The sequence below is a fragment of the Corvus kubaryi genome, unplaced genomic scaffold (genome assembly GCF_017639235.1).
Source record: "Corvus kubaryi isolate FWS band 111438036 unplaced genomic scaffold, C.kubaryi_AGA036_p1.0 64853, whole genome shotgun sequence".
Lineage (NCBI taxonomy): Eukaryota > Metazoa > Chordata > Aves > Passeriformes > Corvidae > Corvus > Corvus kubaryi.
The window spans coordinates 42,718-68,110 of NW_024581559.1; the positions used below are offsets into that span (position 1 = coordinate 42,718).

The following is a 25,393-nucleotide window of genomic DNA, read 5'->3' on the forward strand; positions in this document are numbered from 1 at the left end:
AACACGTTTATTCCTTAAGCTAGCTGGGAAGTTCTAGTGTTTTAATCGATGGCTTTTTTTGAGAGCATATCTACACTATGCATTGATCACTACCCGCATGCTTGAAAATTTGCAACCATCAACTTCCTTATCTTCAGATGAGGACCAGTTCCACCTTGAGGCACTTGCCTTAATAACGTTCAAGCATTTTTTTGCTTCCTCACTATCTATGATGGCAGTCAAATTCCTGAACATCTGTTGGGTCCAGAGCAGCTCACTAAACTGTCAAGGTGGAGCTTTCTGAAGCAAAGACATTGGAAGGTAAAAACAAGCACAGTGATGAATGACTTGATGGTCTCAACCTTCACCTTTTCAGCAGACATGGCAGGGCTTTCCAGAGCTCGAACTTCCTTGCTTCCACACCATATCACTGTTGGCTTCTGTGGAGTATAAGTAGCAGAAGGTACTTTGGAGCTGAAAGTTATACCCTTAGTTATCTCAAATTTGTACCTCCCACATGAAACAAGTACCTCCTTTTGAAAATTTTGATCATGCGATAAGCAACAGAATCTTAAACTCAAGAATGACTTGTGCATTGGAAGTGCTACCCTGAACTCCTCTGCATGTCTCTGTTGACACCATTGATGAAGAGAGGACTGAGCTCCATGACATTAGTCTTTTCTATGTTTCTGTCTGAATGGGATAAAGGCTTCATTAACCCTCCTCCTTCGCTAGTAGAAATTGTACTGTGCAGAACAGCACAGAACTTTGACACTAATTTAGATTTATAAAACTTTTTCCCATAATTCTGATTAATTCACCTCCAACTTCCTCTTAATTTCTTTTTAACAGGAAATTAACACCAAGAGAACTCTTGATAATTTGTGTTGCTTTGCACTGATGTGTCACTACTTACAAAAACACAGCCTGACTGTAGCAGTTTCTCTGCTTTCTACAGTTACCAAAAGGGATCAGGCAGGATTGATTACAGGATTGATTGCATTTGTACATTTCAAGGCAGGAAGGAACCACTGAAAACAATTCTCTCACTCATCTCCTGAGCAACACAAGCAGAGAAACTTGATATGGCAGTATCTCCACCTACAGATCACCTTTTAGAAAGATATCCAGGCTTTGAAAGCATCACATGATGGAAAATCTGCTACATGTGTAGGCAATGTCTATCTGAACTGGGAGTAGACAAGCCTTCAAGACCAAGATCTCATTGTAGTACCACTATTACACTCAGGATGTCCCTGCAGATACAGAACTGTAACCTCTGATCAAATCACTTCTTAGTCTTCTTTCCCTTTTAGATTAAGAACTGTCTGAACTGCTTAGGTTTATATTTAAGACATCTTTTGCAACAATGTTTTAACATCCTACAGCTACAGGTAAATTTTAGCAATAGTGTCAGTAAATCACATTTCTCCATTTGAGCTGTCATTTATTTTTCCTACCATACCTTGCACTGCCTGTCATGATCTACAGTTGCTATATAATTTAACACTTTAGTTAACACAAGACAGCGGTTTTCCCTTTTTATGACATGGAGCTCCAATCACTAGTGTCATGGCAAAACCGAAGCAGCAAGGATTAGAAAAGGATATAGTAATGATGTCACTCCTTTTCAGATGAACTATTCAAATAGCAGGTAGTGAATTTTCAAATATTTGAAATTGGGAGGAATGGGCCTGCAGAACTTTTCCTAGTGCTTGGATTAAGGAACAGATATTTAAGTTTTTAGGGGTCATATATGTCTTTGTTCATAGAACAGACACAGCTGAATGATACGCACACCCTATCTTTCGCCTTGGTAGTACTGAGGGAGACTCAGCATGACGAAAGGGTTTATTGAAGTCTCTGTGCAGAAGATTAGGCTATCCTTGAAAAGATGAGACACGGATGAGAAAAATGAGAAATATGGAAAACGGGAGTGAATGCTTCCTACACATTTTACCTTTTGTCCTTTGTGCTCAGTGACCACTGATATCTTTATGGTTTGCTTACTCTTCACCTTTGTGGAAAACCCCAACCCAGAAATGCTGACCTCTGGAAGACGGTAGTCCAAAAGCAGGCTGAATGAATACATCACTACAAATGGCTGAAAAAGCGATCTGTCAATGACTCATTCTTTTTGTATACTTCAATCTGATATAAAAGTGAAGTTCCAAGGATGGCTTAAGGGGTGATTGAATATGCAACCTGACAAATAGGATACACTGGTATTTTACTAGGTTTCTATAGTAAAAGAAAAAAAGGTGCCTGTCACAAAAGGATCATTAACTTACTCAATATTCAAGATGAAGAAAAAATACAGTTAGAGCGGTTAAAGAACTGCAAATAAGCTACTGGCTTATATTAAAATTTACCAAAGCACAGACATAGTGATGATTTTAGCTATCAATAAACATTTAAAATTCACGAGAATTTACTATTCCTGTAAAGTAAGAGTTGCCAACATGGCGGGGGGGGGAAGGGAAAAAAAGAAAAGGAATAATTCAGGCATTTCCTGGCTGCTAACCTGTGCTCTGGAACTCTCTAATCAATCTCTGTACTTATTCCCTGAAGTTTAATGTATGCATAATGAACTAATGGCAAAGAGGAATGAAGAAAGATGCCTTCATTTGCATGAACTAGCTTATTAGACAGTCAAGCTCGCTGAACAAATCACTGCAGCGAAACAGCAAAATACCTCGCTGCAAGAATCTGCCTATGTGATTTCTTTTTTCACCTAAGTTGTCACCATATCCCATTGAATTAGCACAGAAACTGAGATGGCATCATATTAGCACGTAGTGACATTGCACATATTAGCCCATGAGACAATAGGAACATTTCACATCTTCAGGTCACTTCAAGAAGGTGTTTGTAGGTCTTTGCAAAAATCTAAATGTGATATCAACATAAGAGGCTTACACTATCCCAGAGCAGCCTCATTATTATATGTGACAGGAAAAAAAGACTTTGCTCTGTCAAACTCCAAAATATGACGTAAGTTTCACAGTAAAGTTTTTGGCTTTTCTTTCAACATTTATTCTTATCCTTCCAGAAACTTCCGGTGAAAAGGAACAAAGATTACACCTACCCTCCTCTCCAAAAACATTAAGACATATTAACTGTATATTCTGGTTCACCTCTACTTCAAAAACACATCTTGTCTGTTGGGTCTGTTGTGAAGTCCTTCTCCTCTTTCGGAGACCAAGAGGTTAAAACAGACAGGAAAATGTTTATATGAGTTGAAGAAATAGCTATAATCTTCCAATAGAATGAAACAGATAAAGATTCAGCTAAACAGTACTACCTGGAGGCTTTGATGACATCTTTCATTCCAAGCACAGTGCAATGTACAGAATCTCAACAAAGATGCAAATGGAGAAACTGCTAACACAACTCAAAACACACTTGTTGAAAAAATACTTATTTTAAAGTAAGACTGTCTGTGAAAACGAGCTGTCACTTAATAAAGGCTGTTCTTAAACAGAAGGGAACTGCAGCATGTGAGCACTTCTTCAGGTTGCTGACTCCATGCAAACAATTCACAAGATGTGTTTGTCTCTCTTTTTTTCTCCTCTGCTGTTAAAGGATATACTGCCAGCATTTTAAAAGGAAGTATTTAAATTTAGAATTATTTTAAGTTTACAAAAATCAGTTAAGGAACCTACCAGGCCTTTCTCAATACAGAGGCTTCAGAGCAGAGATCTTCTGCTACCTTTTACAGTAAAATTTGTTAACCAGAACTAGAGGAAAAGTTATGGAAAAACTGTATTTTAATATTTCATATGGTTCCAGGTTGCTGTAAAACTTCTCTAAGTTACACAAACAAGTGCATTCTGAAACTTTTTTCTTCTCCAGATAAAATGTGTGGTGTTTTTGAAATAAAACAAACTTCTGCTCCCTGTGGTCTTACCAAATGTCAGTTAGAGAGTCTTTGCTCCAGTTTTTCTTTCCCTTCTTGATTTACCAAAGGCTGTAACAGGTCTGTACATTTGTATTTTCCTCAGTGAAGACCCACAGCTTATGATGGAGATAGAGATACAAGCCTAATGTTAGCTGCTACAATCTCGTAAGACTGTTTGGTACAGATTTGAGTTTATAAGGCTTAATTTTAAGTATACGTGAATTAGAAAAATACAAGATGATGCCCTGACATCATCTGATTCCCATGTTTTGACTACTGGTCACTGATATTTTTGTAGGGTAGTAGATATATTAAAATATGCAGCGGATCAGCATATAAAATGTTCTAGTCTCTACTCCAATTTTGTACATAGGGAAAACTGGGACTATAAAATGTATTTACAACTTGTCAAAAATACTCTGATTTTCCCAATACCCTTAACTCAGTCCATGAAAAGCATATCTTACCATACATTATAATCATATCCAGCTATCATCCTCACTGGCTAGCACTTAAGCTAGACTGACAAAACAGCTTACCTATTATTTTCTGTGGTGTGTGATTAAGTACGTCAAGCTCCATGATTGGATAGATGTTCTCATCCACTATATGCTCTCTGTTGCACCACTACCTTTTGTTAGTGGCTAAGGAAAAAGCTCTTGGCTTTTAGTGGCCTCATAGCAGTTACGTACCGTCCTTATCATAAAACTGCAGAAGTTCCTTACTAGGTATCTGGGTTTGTAGCTACAAGTTTGTAATGACTTTAAAACATATTTGTTAAACTTTCAATTCCAGAACTAAATCTGAAATCTTTCTGAAAGAGCACACTTTTATTCCCATGTGAATATGTTAAATACAAGTTATTTAGAAATTACTAATTGTACGGGAGCATTTTCATTCTTGATAGATTTGGTCCGTTTTGTTGCAGACTTGGTATAATGGCATGATTTCCCTGTATGACCTCTATCAATTTTTACTTCTCACTTTCCTTTACAGAAGCAATATTTTGGGGTTCAATAGTCACACTGTGTTACCAGCTATGATCACTCATTGTTCGGCAGTGATATCTAAAATTCAGCTCTAACCCGTGACTCATTTTTCTATGACATTGGGTCTTTAGTATCTCAAAGGTCAATGCTCATTTTCTGTATCATTTATCCAACAAGTATTCAGGGTCACAGTGTCATCTAATATGGGAAGAAGATCTTGGCAGAACCGAGTCTCACAGTTAACTACTAAGCTGGGCTTGTTTTGCTTCACCAATAAAATCAATTAGCATTAAAGACTGGCATTTGTTCCTACTTGGATTGATATTCACAGTGTCCTTCTGCCAATGTTTTCTGTGAATAAGAGCAATGAAATCTCCTGATTTTGGCCTTGTTGCTATTTTCCCCCATTAAAATACTCCTTGTTTTGCTTTCTTGTACTATTTTCAGGTTGGTAATAAGGGAGACTTTACTGAAGAGCAGTCTTTATGTGTCTAAGCACATAACATTAGTAGATTCTCCAAACCACACAGACAGACAGACAGACATCTGCAATTTGGACAAGGACAATAATAAAAAAAGATAAATATCTGCATTCTCCTAGCCTGCGTATCACCTATGAAGTTAAAAAAGTACCTTATTCTACCAGTGTAAGAGATGTGAATGGATGTGTGCACCTCTACATAAAATCCCCAACACATGCACAGTAAATTAATTATGAAATTAAAATTGCCAGAAAGTTATTTGGGAGCCCTCCCAGGTGATCAAACCTCTCACTGGCCAGAATAATTAATACAAACCACGAATATATAAAGAAGACAGTTTAACACAGCAGTACTTAGTACACCTTTGTACTAGTGAAGTAGTAACTGTCACTCAGATGCTTTATCTCCTTCTTTTGACACAATTCCCCAAGATTATTAGTAACAAAAAAGAGGGCAGAAAAGTCATGGCAGAGTTTTCACAACAGTTAAAGAAAAATGCCTGGGAGCAAAGACCCCCAAAGCACAAGCTGATTACTTTAACAAAGGGAAGATTAAATGGTAATTTCATAGTGAAGCGACTAAAAAGGATGAAGCGAATTTTGATGGAAAACAACTCTTCCTTACAATTGAGGTGAAGTTAAAGCTGCACATACTCAAACTAAAAATAAATGCAGAGAGTCTAACCACAAAAGGTTGTGATGGGTTTTGTATCACTGGCAACCATAAATTGAATATCCTTCTAAAATATAATTCAAATAAAAGTTGAGATACAAATAAATTCCAGGAAGTTGTATGTTTAGTTTAGACAGTCACAAATACCTCTCTTGGTCCCATAAATTCACAATAAATACATCAAAACTTGAACAGACAAGCTCTTTGTTCTACCACTGCACTTTTAAATAGCAAGGAAACAAAAGCTAGTTTGCACTGATGCTATGATAAACTTCTGGTCTACCAGATCCTACACAAACCAAACCACTTGTTTTACTCTACTGCCACTACGAGGCATGCCATCATATCTCTGTCTGCCCCACGTACCACAGATGTGGTGAGGAAGGCACATGAGCACCAGAATCTCTTTTCCTCTTTTGATTGTAAGAAATGAATAGAAAGCATGAAAATGCTATAAAGCAAACAAGCAAAGAAACAACCTTTTCTCCATCCATACAAAATACTTTGAGCCATTTCATATTGGCAAAATGGACATACAATTTTATAACAACAACAAAAAAAATTAAGATTTTTATGTATAAGTCAAGGTGTAGAGTGAGAATGAGTAGCTTTGAACCACTAATACAGTTGAAAAGAAGAGGCAAACTACTATCTGGATCTGGGGTAGCATATTTTGGTGTTATCTTTGTAGATGGTATATTATTTCCTTGCTATTTTCATGCCCTGAAATGGTAATCACTTAAGAAACTGAAAGGGATATTAAAAAAACCCCGAACAGATGGAAATTATGCATTAAGTCCTTTAAAGAGGTATTAGAAAATACATTAGGAACATTAAAAACATCAAGTTAATTATCTATAACTGTAAGAAATTATTAAGTGCAAAAAGACTCAGGCAGGCAAATGATAAAAAAATGATCTTCAACTTCTCAGATCAGACAAAACTTCCCAGACCTTAAAGGAATAAGCCTGGATTTTGTTTGCTAGTCATATGCTTCTGTCTACAGAATTGTGCAACACAGGACTTTTGAAAGAAAGCAATGCCCTTGTGGGTTCAGATCAACACTCCATCTAAACTTGCTCCATCTTGGTAAAAGCAAGAAAATGAGGTCCCGTTTAGGGAGAGAATGAAAGCCAGCCTACTGTGCCCAGTCTGGTCCTGTCATAGTCCCTCGACCAGTAGTGTCACACTGGAGCATACAATGCTTCTCAGTTTTTGTAACATTTACATATGAAGCTCTTGGCAATTAATTTATTCAGTCCCTTCTGAATCCACTGACTCGGTCTGTATACATGGATTTACTGCTTACTCTTCCTCTCTAGAGATACTGGATCCATGATTGTCTCAAATGAATGATGGAGAAATTTTTTCTGTTGAATACACATTTTTCCTCCAATACAGGACTGATAACAGTATAGAGAAGAATGTTGAAATAGATTTCCCCTCAGAGAAAAAGATATTGCCTGAAAATTTTTTAATACATTTCCTTACTTCTGAGCAGACTGGGGAACCTGAGTGTTTCTCATGGATCTTCTTCTCATGTACTAAGCATTTTTCTGAAGATACCCTCTTTTTTTTGCCCCAAGAAAGCCCAGCTCTGCTATATTGTGAAAATGCAGACATTTTTCAAGAGGTCAGTATTAAATTTTAGCTTCTCAGTTGCCCAGAAGAACCTCTAGTAGCTGTAATGGGCTGCTGTATTCCACAAGGGACAGTCAGTCCGGTTTCACAAACAAAGTTTTACAACTTCTTGTAGACAGCAGTGATTATTGGGATTGGTAAATTTTATGTTCAGCCAGGAAGGGATTCTGATCAGTTGCATAATCCCAGGGTTACAAATTTCCCTATGCTTGGCACCTCTTTCCATGACCTTTAAAGAGCATACAGTTTTCTTCCCTCTTTCCAAGCTCACCCAGCTGGTCCAGTGTCTCTTTCAGAGACTCTCTCCATGCTCCTCTTTCAAACCTAGTCCCTGACCATCTTTCTTTTCTTCCTAGTTTCTCTCTCCTCACACGTCCTCTACAGCATGCTTCCTCTTCTAACAAAAACCCTTAAAGGAAAATAAATTTTTCAACAGACATCACCAACACTTTGATTAAAATGAACAAAACCATCACAAGGGTATCCTCCCTTTGTGGAGCTTAGAGAGCATGCCAGAATCGTGCAGGAAAACAATCCTCCTGGAAGATGGAAGTCCCAACCTCAGGAGATACACTGATGCTTCCCAGCCTATTTTCAGGTTCCAAGCTCCATTAAAAAATCTGTGGTATCACCGTGACAGGAAGGCAGGTGCCAGGGACTTGTGCTTCAAGCTAACAAATGGCCAGAGGAGTTCATGCACATGCACACACTGCAAGCACATTGGCTGAGCACAGAACAATTCGGTCGGAACTGCTGTCCCTGCCCCAAAATGTGTGTGTACAACAGCTGAATTGCTGAGACAGGCTTTTTAATGACGTTATAGATACTATATGGTACATCAGCCTATACTACATACAGCTAAACTGATTTTTCTGGAAAGAAAATGCAGCTGCAATAAATCAATACATTTTACTTTGAAATGCTAAAGGTTGGCAAAACTATATGTAATTAAATCCAAATACACGCGAATAAAGGTGTTTGGTACCATCAGCAACAAACCCTGCTACTGGCTGTGTGAATAGGGAAAATTGTTTCAAGCCAGTTGAATTTTCAGACCTTGTATCAGTTGGATATTTGAAGTGCATGTTCCTCATGTACAGTATTGCCCTTAATACATTTTCTCCTTCATGGTAAAAGGAGTCAAATGAGACTGTTCTCTATTCTAATCCTTTTCAGTATTGAAAAACACCAGCATGTAGCAGACCTGTAAAGAATATGTATAAATAAATCATCAGCAATCTCAACTAGGTAAGAACTTGTGACCTTTAATTTTCTACAAGAGACAAATTTCTTTTCAGTTTATCTGTGTATGAAACATGAATATGAAGTCATTCCAAAAAAGGTTCTTAGATGAAAAGGAGGAAGGACAAGAAAGAAATCTTCAGTACTAAGTATGTGAGACCAAATTCAGGAATTTCCAATGTCAGTGGGAAGGAAAAGACATATAGCTCTGCAGCTGCTTCACAGACCATTTGATAAACCTCCAGCAGGTTAAACAAACACACAGGGAAGCCTCTAAATGATACAGCAACTGTAGGCTCTCATCAAACATGAAAATCAGCAAATGACTTTGCAGATACCATAAACACTTCAAGTGCAGAAAAGCTTACTAGCCTGCGATCTGCATTTCACAGGTCAAAACGCCTGCTTCTGCTCAGAAATCACCCAAGATCGTTACCATAATAACTGTGCCTGCAGAGGTTACTGCTAATGGATTTCTAAATGCTTAAAATCTCTTCAGTGGCATTTTGTGCTGATTTTAAAAAGTACATAGTAAAAGTAAGTGTCTATGAGACAAATGCAAATTGAGGGAAAAAAGTGCTTTTGTAGACACTTACTTGAAATTACTAACCCAGCTTTTACTGATATACATTTTATTTTCAAGTATTACTTCTGCAATGAATTCTTTTTTCTCACCATAAGAACTATGAAAAAGGTCAGGGATGATTTTTGACAGATTTTCTCAAGAAAATCATGCTCTTACTCTGCAAAACGAGTTAGCCAATGAGGACTATTTCACATTTTGGTGGGGCACGAAGGATGAGGTAACACAGTGCTGCATCTGTGACATCAGAGTGATTCTGAAATCTGAGGGAAGCTGAAGTCAAAGGCAAGGCAGGTTTCTTTTGATAAGGATGGAAAAAGTGACTGAGGACTGCACAAGTCAGGCAACATAGCTTGAGAAGGTGGCTGCCCTACAGCAAATGAGGCAAAGGGGCCTGCTGATCTCAGGAGCACTCAGTCAAAAAATAATGGGATCATTTAAATCTTCTGCTGTTTTACTCACAGAGGAGCCTGAAGGAACTGGACCAAGTGAACTGTGGCATGAGAACAGCTGCTTTGGAACATTCACTGTCTTGCCAATGCCATATTAATCACCAAGGAAAACAAAACTGGCTCTGGAGCTCTGTCTGCACATAGGTAAACATGTACCCACAGGGATGGATCATCCATCTGTCACATCTGTCAGTCACTGGGAACCTGGCTCAGCTGTTAAGAGCTGAGCTACAGGAATAACCTGTGAGCCATCTTCCCTCCTGAGCAGCATCATTTAATGGAACTTAGATCCCAGGATCACTTCAGAAGTCTAATTTTTTTTTCAATCAATGTGGACTTTTTTTTTAAACCCTTTTATCTCTCTGTATTACTTTCTAGATTTCTCCCTTTCTTCTGAGATTATCTTGCAACAGAAAATTAATGCACTCCATCTATTCTACTATTACGCTGTGCAGAGCTTTACCACATTTAAACTGAGGTACAGCACACATGATCTTAAATTCAGCTAATACAATTCTATATTGGCAACTCAACAGCATCATAACTGGATCACGTTCTGCCTTTAATCTAGACTGGATGCTGGAACTTTTGTATTTTTATATATATATACACCTATACATACACATAAACTCAATTATTTTCTTATTTCTTCACAACCTCTGCTTGCTTTCTGACAGTAATACATTTTTATTTTCAGGATTAAACAGACATTTCTAGATGTTACAAAAATCCAAGAATCATAGTGAAGAAAGAAGAAGGGCCTTTAAAATTCCTCAGCTTCCAGCTGACCTACATTTGAGTTCATCAGTTGGGGGCACTAGACAAACCCCTCAGGAAAGCCAGATTTGGTGCAGCTTGAGACAGAATAAGAACATTTGCTGCACAGCAGGCTGTGGATCAGGGAAAGGAAAAAAGGCATACCTCTGTATTTTTGTGAACATCTCCTTTATGTGTTCAGAGCCAAGGATAGGATGAAGACTGCCCTATTCCTTTCTAATGACATTTACATTGTGTATTTAAATATTTCAGAGCCAAGGACAGGATGAAGACTGCCCTACTCCTTTCTAATGACATTTACATTGTGTATTTAAATATTTCAGACCCTGAAAATTTCCAGGATGTTAATTATTGGTTTTATTACAATAATTTAGTATTTCATAACTTCTCTTAGGAATATTTTGTGTCCTAAGCAATTACTGAAGACACTACATCATACAGTAATTACTTTTTTAGTATCAGCTCTGTAAATATTATCTTTTCAAGGCATTTTAAGCTTCTTTGATTTGCATGTGCTCCCTTCTAGCTAAGCAGTTCAAAATTCAGCCTACCCTAAAATTATGTTTGTTTAACATTTTATTTTGGCATTAAAATCCTGTTACCAAGCTCCCCCCAAACAAGGCTGCAAAACATCTACTAACAGCAATTCCAGATTTTGAGCCACTGCAGAGGATGTGCTCAGGGATGTACATTCACCCTGTTTTCCCTCCAGTTTGATTGCTACACCTGTTTTTGAGATCAAACACTGTGCTGGAATACAAAACCTGTATTACAGCATGCTTCAAAGAATCAGGTAATGTGGAAAGAAAGTGCAGTATTTACACATGTACAAAGGAATTGAAAAATCTAGTTGCTTTAATTGCAGACTTCAAAGTCTCGACAATTTTCCTTTAAAGTACAGTGACCTATTTTAACAACTGACCTGTTAGTACATCCCTGCAGCCATGTACAAAACTTGCAAATGAAAAGTAATAATAAAAAAATTGGTTAGAGAGAGAAAGAGGCTCCTGTTGGTGGAGAAAATGTCCAAAGAATGATTTATAACATCTAGGTTTAGTCTTTGCTGCTTTTCTCTCCAAAGGTTGGCATGCACTCTCACCATAAATGCAGACAATTTGCCTGTTTAGCAGATCCGTTATCACCGTGGAGTAGAAGGCAGCTGGAATGAGACTTGGGAAGGTCCCAGAGGCAGGCAGAGCTGGAGTACAATGGCTACACAGGAGGCGAAAAAACAGTGGACTGGGCAACTTGATGAGGACAAGACTTCAAGGGCCTTCTGCTAGGTGTGTTGAGCAGGGCAGAAGGCAGGCAGCTGTGTTATTCTTCTGTCCCAGAGAACAGGAAAACTCCTCTGTTTGAGGAAATATTCCCACTATGTCTCTTTGTTATTTGGTGCCAGTTTCTTGAACAAGAATTTACTTAGGAAAGAGACAGCTCACAACTGCAATCATCCTAGCTAAAGAAAATCTCTGAATTCACAGATGATTCAAATAGCTGTCCCTATGAATGTACAGCTCACATTATAGTTCTTCTGAGCCCTTGACTACATCAGGCAGCAAGACTTTAGATAGCCAGAAGTCTGAGATAGTGCACATGTCTAGGTTACTAGACACAAGAAGGAAGAAGTATGGACTTCAAAAAATTTTTAGTGTCAACTACATTGAGCACAAATTCACTTTTCCTGAAAAACAAAACAAAAATCAAACACTGAGAAGCTGAAACATTTAATCTTTAAAAACTGTGGTGTTTCTTACTATTTTTTTTTTAGTAACAGTAACTTTTCAGACTCAAAGAATATGGACTAAAAACAAAATGAAACTTTTGGTGCAGATTCTAGGAAATATTTTAATTGGTTTTAAATTTGTGGTGTCTTATTTTCACTTCACAAAGGAGTAATTTTTATTCTTGTGTCAGGTCATTTCTTTTCCCTCCATGCCCCCAGTTTTCAGTAAGTGAATTGAAAAAGAACAAATAGATGAATAAAATGAACAGTTTGCACAGCACTACTGTTGACTGATTTACCCATGTTGTTAAAACAGCTAAGAGGGATTGACTTTAGTTTGGAAAGCATGGGAAGAGCTATTCAGCATGTCCATATTCAGGACACCACTGGAACGTGCTTATCTTGAAGTAAATGCTAAGGTCTCCTTGACTTCAAAGTGCCTCTTCAACAGTGCCATCAACTCTTGATGTTGTATCAGTGCCACAGGAATATTTGATGTCCTTTTTAAAGCTCCTGCAAGAATAAGTGATCCAGGGATGACACCTTTGACTCAATTGCTACTGACCTAAGACTTGCCCTTGGCTGGGCACTGCTTGGACCCTTGGCAAATCCAGGAAACCTCAGTCCAGGAACTCAGTGGGAACTACAGCCATCTAAACCTAGGGTTTCAAGAGGTTGGCTATCAAATACCCTGATTTTAAATAAGAGTTGTTTTTAACTGCACCTGTGATTCTGAGGGAAGGGTCTTACCCATGACTTCTGAAACACATTGTTTTCATTTATGTGCCTGAACACTAGTCCTGCAGTGATAGTTTCTTCAGTGGGGTACAATATACTCGCTCCCTTGGCTTCTGTAAGGACAGGATAGCAATCAGGGTTCGTTATATTCTGATTGACCATCTAAATTTAAATGTTTAGAGGGGAAAATCTGTTTATTTCTGACTTTTCAAGCTGCTTGTCATGCTAGCATTACCTCAAGCCTCACTTTTAAGTTAAGAAATTCTGACTGTGAAGCTAATTAATGTTTCAAACAATAATGTATATATAACTGTAACTAAACACCTACACATATGCAAAATAAAGTCCAAGTTTCAAACTGCATTATATTAATGCATATAATTTGAATTAACTATAATTTCAGCAATTCTGTAAATCCCTTTGAAAGGATCTGTTGCTTGTTGATTTTGCACCATGTGAAGACATGGTAAATGTGACATGTAGTCTCATCACATGAATAATGCATTCTGCATCTCAAATAAGCAAGTTCTGCTCCAGAGAGATGCTTAATCCATTCCTTCCTTCTGGGGATGAAAGGAATTTAACTCAGTGCACTGATCTCACAGTATGTGCTCATTTGACTTTAATTATAAAATGATTATTTCAACATTTTTGCCTGTAAAATAAACCAAGCCTGAGCTCCACGTAACCTCTACAGAATTACATTACTTCTCTGTGCACTCAGTCAGTGCCCATCAATACTGCTCTTTCAATACAGTTTCACATGGAAGGATAAAACCCACCTCTTGGGGTTTACAGCTGGTACAGTAGTTTCAGGTCTCACAGCAACAAAAGCTTCCCTTTTTCCTAGTCGTCAAAAGGATGGAGCAGTAAAAAGTGAATTCAAATGTCATGAGAAGGAATTTTCACCAGACACAAGGAGATACCATGATCCCATTAAAGCTGGAAGATTTACATCACATAGGCTGTGTATTTTCACCAGTATTTTTTTCACAGACTGTTCAGCCTCTGCAAAACTCTGCATACAGTCAATTACCTTGCTAAAACCCAGACGTCTTCTCTTGGCTAATTCAATAGGCAGAGCATTCCTTGGGAATAGAACATCTGCTGTCCATGTCTTAGGAATGACAGAGCATCAAGTGGAATAGACAGCTATACTGTCAAAGGTACTCCCATTTCAAGCTTGAAAAAACAGCAGTTCAGGAATGTGATGTGTTATCAGGCATACCATCTGGGGGGATAGAAATGCATGCTTTCCATATAGGATAAGATCTCCATGTAAGGATTACTGACTCCAGCTGACATGTTCCCATCCGGGTCCAGCAGAATTTCCTGGGTTCATTGCATCACACCTTCCAACTCAAAAGCTATTTGGAGCTGACCTAAATAACATCAGAAGTGTGATCCTGCTCCCAAGCAAAAGCAGCTGTACTGCTTCTGGTCTTCTACTAATTAATGCTACTAGTCAATAGTGCACCTCCTATTGCCAAACAAAACTGGCTAGCTGGGATGCTTCTGCATCTGTGTCAAGACTAATCCATAATGTGAATAAAATGCTCACAGACAAGCAGGAATAGAAGCTATTTACAAGGTGCTATCTCATATATAAAACATGGTGTCAAGTGATATAAATGTTTATAGGTTATTTTCAGAAACTTCAGTCAACTCCTAAATGTTCAAGTTAATTCTCAAAATAGTACTTAGTTTTGCAAAGCCATTTATGTATCAAAACCCACAACATCCATTGTGCTACCATGGGAATTTGCTAGGGCATGAAGAACTTTAATTATAACTTTTTAAAATATCCAACCAACTCAATCCCATTTATCCTTTGGGGCTCCTAAGGTCTAGAGATGGAACAAGGTATTCAGATAAATGTCATCACAATAGTAAAAGCTGAAGAATATACATAAGCTTAGGTCAGCTGTTTTCAGAGCACCTGAAATACAGCAAAGCACATCTCACCAAACACTTGTGCGTATTATCTCCCAAAATAAACTGTGATATATGCAGAGCACACTGTAAAAATTTATCTGAAATGCTCTCAAAAACTCCAGAATGTGCATCAAAATTGTAAAAAAATCAAAATAATGGTCATTAGTCATGATGACTATTACTTAACACTTGAAATTCCTAATCTTATCAGATGCTCTGAAGAAAAATTGTACTGGTACAGTTTCATCAAACCTTCTCTTTAAAGAACACAAGTGAAAATCATCAGGAGTTCTCAAAATGTCACATGAAACCATGAACTTCAATCTGTTCTCAGACCTTAGCTTAAGTGTTTAATAAATACAGTAACCACACCATAAATAACTACTAAGATCACAGCAAAAAAATCAAAAGGTTGAACACTTCCAAGATCATAAATATTACTGACCTATGAGCTTCAGCATTACCTGAAGAGTACCCTATAGAGGTCTTCATTCACTCTGAAGAACAACGAATATTCATTTGTATTGACTTGGACAAAAAAAAATCTGGTTGATGCTTGTGTAATTAAATATTTTCTTAGAAGAATAACTGCACACTTGACACTGTACTCATGTCTTTTCACAATGGTTATAATCTTCGTTATTCCACCATAAAAATAACAATATTTAAATCACTAGGATGTTTTCAAGAATGAACAAGAATGTTCATTACAAGCAACACTAAATAAGCCAGCTTGCTCTCTCTCACGCATAGAAACATGCACACAAAGCATCCACAAAATGTGCTTTGGCTGTTCACTATAGTTATTGGGATGAGATCTGGGCCTAACAGTGGCAAAGGTCTGAGCTCCATCCCCCATCCACAGACTCTCTGTGGGTCGTGTGTCTTTGTTCAATAATAAAGCCATAGAGCACAAGTAATATTAACATTAGTCATTAGAAGCTGGGTGACATGACCCTACAGCTTCTGATTTCTATTCCAATGCATCTTCTCTTCGAGTCAGAGGTTACTGTGCTTGAGGTGAGAACAGCAACATCAGTAATCCCACCTGAGTGCAACCTTTGTCAGCGTTCATTTGTTTTCATTATAAGGTCTCTAAAATACTACTCGAGGTGAAAATCCCTTTAGATTGCTATATAATATGTATGTCAAACTTTGACTTGTCTGAAGTAATTAAAAGAGACATAGGTTCAAAGATCACTTATTTTAACTAAGCATTGTTCTAATGGTCCAGCTTTGTGAGATGTGATGACACAAAAGAAAAGGATGGACAAGGGATTTTATGCGTGCCAGAAAATCACAGGAAGACAAGAATTCTGGCAGAGTGTTTCTCTGTTAGACTTCTGAACCTGGCTGATCAGTAGTGGAAAATATGAGCCAATCTCCCTCTATTATCAAAACCAGATATCAAAGAACAGATTTCAGAGGACCTGAAAATATATGAGTCTCTGATGAAAAGGTTGTAGCGCTCAGTGTCTCAAATCTGCTGCAAAAGACAGAGATACGGAGATGTTCTTCACAGCAAAAGCTTGAGGCAACCTAACTGTGGTTAAGTCCTTGCAGCTCTCATGGAAGCTTCCTTATAGAGTTGCTTGATAGCAACCATAATACATTTGCTTTTTATAACTAGCTGAATTTTGTTTAGTATTACCTTGCTGTTCAAAAACAAGTTAGGTGTTACAAAAAGCAAAGCAAGTCTTACCTGGAATACTCTGTCTCCTCACAGACAGTGCTCCATCAGGTGCTTTTGCCTGGTTTGCAGATTTTGTGTAAGGACTCTCATCTAAACAGAAACAAGCAACACCTCCAGTTACTGTTAAATATAATGTTAAAAACAACATATTTTTTTATCCAAATACTGTGTGAACTAGCAGTGAAGATCACAAGAGATGCTGTGAACCAGATGAGGATGGGTATTTTTGAATGCTGATTTAATGCTCAATGTCATGTTTAGAACTCAGTGACAAAGGCTCTGAATAGGAGAGCTGAAAAGGATGTGCTAAAACTCAAATTGGAGGTAACACATTGATGACAGGCCTGATCTACAAAGACCTTTTCAGGTTTAACATAATGATAGAAATTTCCCTTTTCTCATGTTTAGAAGCTTCACATGTCAAAGACTTGAGTGACAGAGTTACTATGCCTGCTCAGGAGTAAAAGACTTCCAGAAGCTTTTGAATATTCTGGCTGGGAAGATGCACTCCTTTTCCTTTAGGATCTGTCAGTGGGAGGTTCCTTTTCTTTTGTAACGATTGATTGGGGAGAACATCAGAAAGCTGTTGCCAAATAGGCCAGGCACATTCGTGCCTAAAGAACAGCACTGTACCTGCCTGTGTCTAAATAGGAGGCTATGTGGAACACCAACTAATCAACTTGAGTGCATAAAAGACCACAAATGGTGGGATGAGCAGAGTCACCAATTAGAGGCAGCATTAGGCAGAAACTGAGTCACTTTTACATCCCTCTCAAGAGCAATCAACTATACTGTAGCTTTAAAAAGGACAAGCTATAAGTGCAGGAAAGAAATGTGAATAGAAGAAATAGTATAGGCATTTTATTATTTCAATCAAAAGAAAGGAATCAGAAGAAATAAGGCTTATGCCTTGCTTTCCCTTTAATTGAGTGCTCAAAGACTTGAAAGTGTCACAAATCTTCCTGTTTGATATTTTGTGATATTTTCCTTCAGGTTGCAAATGACCGATGCATTTACAGCATGTGCATGAACACACACTTAAATACCAATCAATGAGTAGAGGAATCAAAGACTGTTTGACTATCTCTTATATGTAACATTATCTGTTACAACATCCTCAGATCAAGTAGAACCATATAAGCTTTTTCTGGAGAACCATCTTTTCTTTTCAGTTGTCACTCTTGACAACATAATCCTTTGCTGATTGCACTCTTTACATCTTGCGAGGTCTCAAACTCCTTTAGAAACTTGCATCAAAGACAGCAGTCCATTTTTATACCAGTAAGATAAGGGTTTGGTCAGCATAATTTAATTTAAAACCAGGTCTCAAAGAAGTGACTGAAAGAGCTGGTTATCTTTTAGAACGAGAACTTCTGTAATGAAGTCTGCTACTGTTAGGCAGCTGCAACAACAAAAAGCTTAAATTAATTAAAAAGAAAAAAAGGAAAAGGCAAAATAATTATTTATAGCCATGAACCTTGATGAAAATACAGCAACTAGTGAAGAATATGTATTGGTAAAATAGCACAACAGTCAATATAATTGTGTTTTCTATGGTAAAATGAACTGCAATTGTTTTAGGACTACAACGTTACAAGCGGAAAAGTAACAGGCTTGATTATATTCCATCCTAGCACAAATGCCAAGAAAATAAAGCTGCCAGCTACAGGAAACAGAGATGCATGGAAAAAATATTAACATAGATCCAGGTACACAATTTAAGAAGAAAGTATATAAAGCCTCAATCCTTCCATCTGAGGTAAGTGGAAAAGCTAATATTATTGCATATATAGAATATACAACCCCTCAAATAAAGAAAAAAAATATACAGTAAGACTGAACTAAAGCTTCTGAAGGAAGAAGCATTGATCTTTTTTCTTTCACAGAAGAGGTGCCACTGAGCTTCAACTCAAGACAAGGCTTAAGACAAAGAAACTGAGCATGTGGCTTATATGTCCCACCCATTATTACTTAGTTGCTGTTGCTGAACACGACACCACGTAGTGTGAGACGCACATTTTTCTATTAAAAAGTGGGCAGGAAACGTAATAGAATTTGTCTACAACTGATGGATAGTGATGACTTCTGGGCTCTATTTGAATGTATGCCCTATGTATGAAAAATCTATCAATTTACAGAACAAAACAGTCCACTACTAGTCAGACTTTACAAATTATTGTCATCAGATTGAGGGACAGGAAAAAAGGAAAGAAGAATTTTCCCAACTAGACCTTTTCCACTGAATCTTTGTCATTGAGCAAATGAGTAAATCATCTCAACTCTCATGCCGGAAGAAGATTTTCCCAATATTGCACTGGGCTTGGAGTACCTGTGGTTATTCTGAGTTCAGAATACAGGACAAGTCTGCAAATCTTTCTGGTTAACAACACCAATGAGGGGAGGGGAGTGCACATTCAAATACTTACTAGGGAACCTGAGCAAAAATGTTTTTTATGTAACTGGCAGAGGTGAAAGTAGCTAAGACTGCACATGTGAGCAAGCTAGTATTTTAATTTAAGCCTATTAACAATGAAATCTTATCAGATGCTTATCAGACGGGTTGGATACTGTAGGACAGATTTCTTAATCTGTCCACAGATTTTCATAGCAAAACAGAGGGCCCAAAAAAGTTTCTTCATAAACTTCTGAACCCCTGTAAATGCAAAATACGCCCTATTATTACTGGGAAAGAACAATGAGCCCCTGGTGGACCGGTAAACTGTTCTCAGAACTGGAAATAATTTTCTTCCGATGCCCTTTGAACAGTAAAATCAGACTGAAACATAAGTAGAAATAGGTATAAAGGAGTCCAAGGAGCAAAGGAAAACACAACACAAAACACAACCAACTGTAGAAAGAGTTGTTATTGAACCTTATTGAGATGCTTAACTGAGAGAGGAAAGCAAAATAAAGATTAGACAGATGTAGAAATATGTCACCCTAAAGAAACTAGAGAGACAAGACCTGGCAGCCCTGAAATGTCAGACACCATTCTTGGTGCCCCAGGGGAAAAACTCTGTTTGTACATGCTAACAAAGTTGCAAGAGTGGCCACAGGAATTGATCATCAAATTAAAATATCCTGATGCCTTCATCCACTCTATAGTTAGCAGGGAGGGTCTTAAAAAATGCAAAAATGTCTTATGACAGCAGTGCCTAGGGGGATTTGCAGGAGAGTTTTGTATTACCAGCACTGATAGATAGACTTGGAGATGAAACTCAATTCAGCAAGCCAACACACTGAAAAAGCAAAGGAGCAAAAGAATATGAAGCATTCCCCCTACAAACAGGAGATAATAACTCAGCATGAGGAAAAGCTGTGATATATTTTAAGATGCCACACATACAAAGTAGAAGGAGAAACAGGCTAGATTCAGAAGCATAAATCTCACCTGTTTACACGCCTAATAGTAGCATATCATCAGCAGGGAGCAAGCCACAGTCCATAAAGAATTCACAGGCCAAACTGCACCACTTCAAAGCACAGAAATGCCTTTACCTGGACACACAGGTGCAAACTCTGCCACTCAGAGCACCAGTTCTTGTCTGCTTCTGAAGGAATTGCTCCACAGGTGGCCACATTCCCTACCAGCTTAGCTATACCCATCCACTTATGCAGCTGCTTTTGTTACACCACTGGCTTTTTTTCCCTCCCGTAATTCTCTCTGGCTAGAAAATCAAACAGAGTAAACAATTTCAGCAAGTCAGTAGGTCATATAAAGGTGTCGGCTATACCAGCAGATCTTTCCACTCAGTGACTACAGGAAACCAACTCTCTTAGGCTGTTAAGAGGCAGGGGTCATTTTCCACCAAATTCATACTTTGCGTGTTTCTTACAGTTGTAAATGTGCAATAGTGAAAGATGAACACTGTGTTAATTCACTCCTTGCCAGAACACAAGTGATAATCTCAGAGATGACACCTTGTAGATTATTACGATTCTTAACCAGCAAAGCAAAATGACCTTTTTGTCTTCTCCTTTTACTTGCCCTCGTGAAACAGCCCCAAACACCAGTAACCGTAGCTTACACATCATCCTTCCAAAGCCCTGCATACCACTAAAGACTAAAAAGATAATGATCAGGTGGACAGGCAAGTATCCCTACTGCTTATAGCTATTACTGTAGGTTTATTGCCTTTTGCTTGTGTGGCAGATAAACAGCTTTTTTTTTGGCACTTTCCTCCCTATTTTTAACCTGGTGGTATCTCTATCCTGTAACTGAATGATTCATTCTTTGAGGTAGGGACCATGCTGTGACCCTTTTATATCATTCTGCATTGCTCTTACTATACAGAGGTGGAGCATGTGTCCAAGACTAAGGGCTCAAAAGACTGTAACAAAGAACAGTAATGTAACTCCAGAAAGATAATACACTGGACAATGTGTACAGATATATATCTAAAGTGCCTGGTACTGTGTCAGCAAAATGACCATATGAAATCTTTAGGTATTTGCTGTTCTTTAGTTTAATATCCTTTGAAGGATACCAACTGGGGGCTTTTTATTCCAAGAAGGAATAAAAGGAAGGCCTAAAGATTCTTCCTCAACAGTCACGTCTAGACATTCAATGTTTCAGGCAGTTTATAACCGCTGAACCATTCTCATGTCTCTCTTGGGGGCTGTGAAAGCTATTGACACAAGAATGTTATTTACAGATGTGGTAAAGCCTACAGGCACTCCCACCTTCAAATCTTCAAAAGGGCTTAGAGGGTGTTTTCTTCACTGCTGCTGCCACATGTCCATGCGATAACTGCTGAACCCAGTAAATGTGTCCAAATCCTGTGTAGCACCAGGTGGCCCCAGAAGGTGACTAAGCACAGCTATATCCTGTTTGATACAAAGGGGAAGCTTCTTCCCAGCCCACTGGGAACAGCTCCTGAACAACTCTGTGGCTGTCACTTTGCCTCTCCTACAAGGAGAGGAAATGTGAAGATGTTTCACTGTTGTACCTCATCTCTCCAACAAAATTGCCTGTTCTCAGCTCTATGTCACCATTTGCACCTGCTTTCCTACTGCAAAACCTGCATTAGAGGGAGCAGGGCATCAAATGTGGCATCAAATTCATACATGAAATATTTCAAACACAAGAATTTTCTAATATTTAGGAGCTTGAAAGCTGTATTAAATTTTTTCAACAGCAGATGTGAAAGGATTTTGAGGGCGAACAGAGTTTCCATCTTTCAGCTTTTCATTCTCCATTCTTTGACAGCTTTACTTACGTCTCACCATATAACAAGCTCTTCTTTGGCCAAGGAAAAACTGAATTTAAACCATTTTAGAGCATGACCATGTAGGTCCCAAGCAGACTTCAGAACCCAAGCAAGTGAAATCTGAGGTGTTCCTCAAGTGTTCCCCACTGTGAAGAATCTCCAGCTAAGTCCCAAGATTCCTGAAAGAAGCACACCACATCTTCAGCTGGCTAACCTTCAGCTGTCTCAGTGTACAGGAGTAAGACCAACTTCACGTGTTGCTGTTTGCACCATTTGGGATAGCATGCACTTCAGACAAGCAGAGAATCACATATCTGTACAGAGGTAGAGACTGGCAAAACCACAAATCGTCAAGAGGATTGGTTGCATCTGAGAAAAGAACATTCCCAAGATTAGTTCCTCAAAAAATAAAAGCACCAGAGTCACAGTTGTTACTTCAGACATTCCTAGACCTGTAATATTCCATTCACTGAAATTTGTTGCTCCTTAACTTTATAAAGAAGAGTATTTCTCACTAAAAGCCATGAATTTTTATAAATCCTACCAGTACAGCACAAAATACCACAGGTTCTCATACTTCCTATATCTGAAACCTATCTTGAATTTTATCTTTAAATGGCATAAAGCTCAGCTTTATCTAAAAGCATATTTTCTTTGCACAGCATCATACCAGTGACAGTTGGTAAATCCTGAGGTACAGCATTCTTTATTATCTCCACTGCTTGCAGCTAGAGGCTTTTACAGATAAAAATAAACATGTATACACTGGTGCCTGTGGTTTATAGAAGCTCTGAAGTTGAGGAAGGCTTACAAAGAGTCTTGGTAGGACTTTTAGGACCATTCCTGCAGCAACTGACTCTCCTCTTAACTCAGATCCTTCTGTTAAAGATCTTCCGTTTTGTAAGAAAGCTGAAACACTTACTGGACCAGGGACTCGAAGCCCAATCTCACATTCACAGGGAGTACCCAAACTCCCAGCTACATAATCATTCAGTCTTGCTAGCTTGCTCTGACAACACTAATGAAAAAGTATCTCAGAGAATGTATTTTTCCTGGGAAAGGAGGATGTTTTTGTAAGATTTGCTTTTAAACAATGCAAAAGTTTAGAGAAAAATTAACATCCTGGAACATTCATGGTTACTACAATGTCACTACAGCTGTGTCAGAGCATAAAGGACTATAGACTGTTGAAAAAAAGAGACAAAATTGTCTTAGCCTTTTTCACCAGATGTATAATGTTCAGATTTTGAATGTATATGCTTCATGAAACAACAAACTGTCAACAATTTGCTTTGCCCATATGCTAAACCTTTCAGATATGTTATGGGAACTCCAACCATGAAAGGAAGCATTAATTTCTCCTAGTGGTGCAGAGGAATAATAATTTTTCGAGTTCATTTGAGAGCTATGGCTTCACTCATTTCAAATGAGACTTGATTTTTGAAATGGCAATGCTGCTCTTCGAAGTAGTGCTAAGAACTATCTCAAATTTTTAAAGCATTGCATATAAAGTAGTCATTAATGGACTAGGCTCCAAGTAGGACAAATATGGACATATTTAATCTTAATCCTCAAATTGTGTGCTCAGTACTCTCCAGGAGTCTTTATTAAGAAAACATAAGGTTTCAAATGCTTCCATAAATAGCATTTGTTGGTGTGTGCGACATGGAAAAATTATGAGAAGAAAGAGTCAGAATAACTCCTCTGGTAATTTTCTTTTCCACATTTAGCAGACATGTCTCTGGTTTTCTCAGAAACTTAATTTTAACAGTTATAGTACCAATGAATAACTGTGTTGTCTCTCTAAAGTGAAAATTTATTCAATTTTATTATACTTTATGTAAATTTAATTCTCTTTTTTCTGAATTATATGGTTACTTATTACAGTAACAGCTCAGTTTTAATCTAGAAGCAAGAGAAGTAGGGTACTGTAATTATGCATAACTGTGAATCCATTTCATATTGATATTTGCAATACCTCAGAAAGCTTGACTGTTTGAAAAATGATCTGAATATCCTCCAAGTTTTCTTGTGCAAAGTTAATTTCCTAAGCCTGTGCTTAGGCACGTGGATGGAAATGCTTGGTTTCCTATATGGCTAAGTACTCTGATCTCCTCCCGAAGCTATTTTGCTCATGAAAATGCAGAACTTTCCAAGAACACTTAAAACATGCAGGATCTGCAAAAAGCTCAAAATGTCTCTGGAGAGATTTTAGCATATGGTGAAATTCACTTCAGTGGATTATCTAATAAAGAAGTAATCCTATTTAAATAATACTCCAATCACAAACTACTTCAAATCTGATAAATATGTCTTTTTGTTTATACAGCATCAAGCATTAAGCACGAATGCCATAAACCACAATCATCACTGAATTGTTACATAATTTTAAAATTCAACTTGAGTTTCACTTTATTGTCTTGAGCTGCTGTTTATTGTTTATGGAAACAATACAGGCATCACATAAGTGATATGTGTGAGGCTTACCCAAAGCAGCTAGAAACTGAAGAGGCTTGGTGCACAAAAAAGCTTAAAGAAACTGGGGATGTAAACTATTTTCTTTTCTGAGACAGTCTGGGATTTTTCTGTACATACAACTTCTGCAGAAAACCTTTTTCTAGAGGATGAGGCTATAAACCTTTTCATTTCAAAGGAAATTCCTAAGTGACACACATATCACTGACAGGAAGCACTTCCAGATATTCAAGCTTCAATTTTGTTACAAACACCCCTGTCCATAGGAAGGTTTTGTTGTCCTTCTTGCACGTATGTAGCTCTGATGTACTGCTGCATGTTGACATTGTATGAAAGTGCCATACATTAGCTTTCTGGGGAAAAAATATATTTGAAACTGTTTTCTTTACAAAGTTTTAACAATTAATAAATTCAATTACTTTAACACTGGTAAATGCTAAATCAGCATCCCTCAAGAATATTTGAGCCAATCTTGACAGATGCACACCAATGCCAACAAGATGATAAAACTTTCAACAAGGCTACTGGAAAAGGGAGTTTAACAAAGGAGCAAGACCTGAGCTAAGGCAGAGACTGAGGGACAGAAAACCTGATGGCATTAATTTTTCGTGGAAAAACACTTTTAAAAATGCATCAGTTACCTTAGTATTACCTTTTATTCTCTACCCTTGGTTCAGCTGCCCATTCCCAGATGGGCTGGGAAGACAGCAGTAGCTGATAAGGGGAAAAGGGGCCAAGCCATATCCTGTGGCTCTCGGACGATGCCCTGAAGCTACAGCACCACACTCCTGACTGCTGTGGCTGCCCACCACTGTGCCTCCTTGGGACAAAAGGCAATTGGCTTCCTGGACTACAGCATTTATACTGGCATGCCAGTGGGATTTTCTCTCTTATTTATAGT

The 25,393-nt window shown here is 38.0% G+C and overlaps 1 protein-coding gene across 4 annotated transcripts in view; it reads right to left on the reverse strand.

The window, feature by feature from the left end:
• Positions 1-25,393, reverse strand: part of LOC121672687 (glutamate receptor-interacting protein 1-like) — a 175,581-nt gene that overhangs the window by 42,704 nt on the left and 107,484 nt on the right. For 3 of the 4 annotated variants that reach the window (XM_042045424.1, XM_042045425.1, XM_042045428.1), the window contains exon 2: positions 16,817-16,897. The exons of the other annotated variant lie outside the window; for it this stretch is intronic. In XM_042045424.1, the coding sequence (XP_041901358.1) occupies positions 16,817-16,897 (81 nt within the window). The remainder of the gene's footprint in view (positions 1-16,816; positions 16,898-25,393) is intronic. 4 annotated transcript variants of the gene reach the window in all.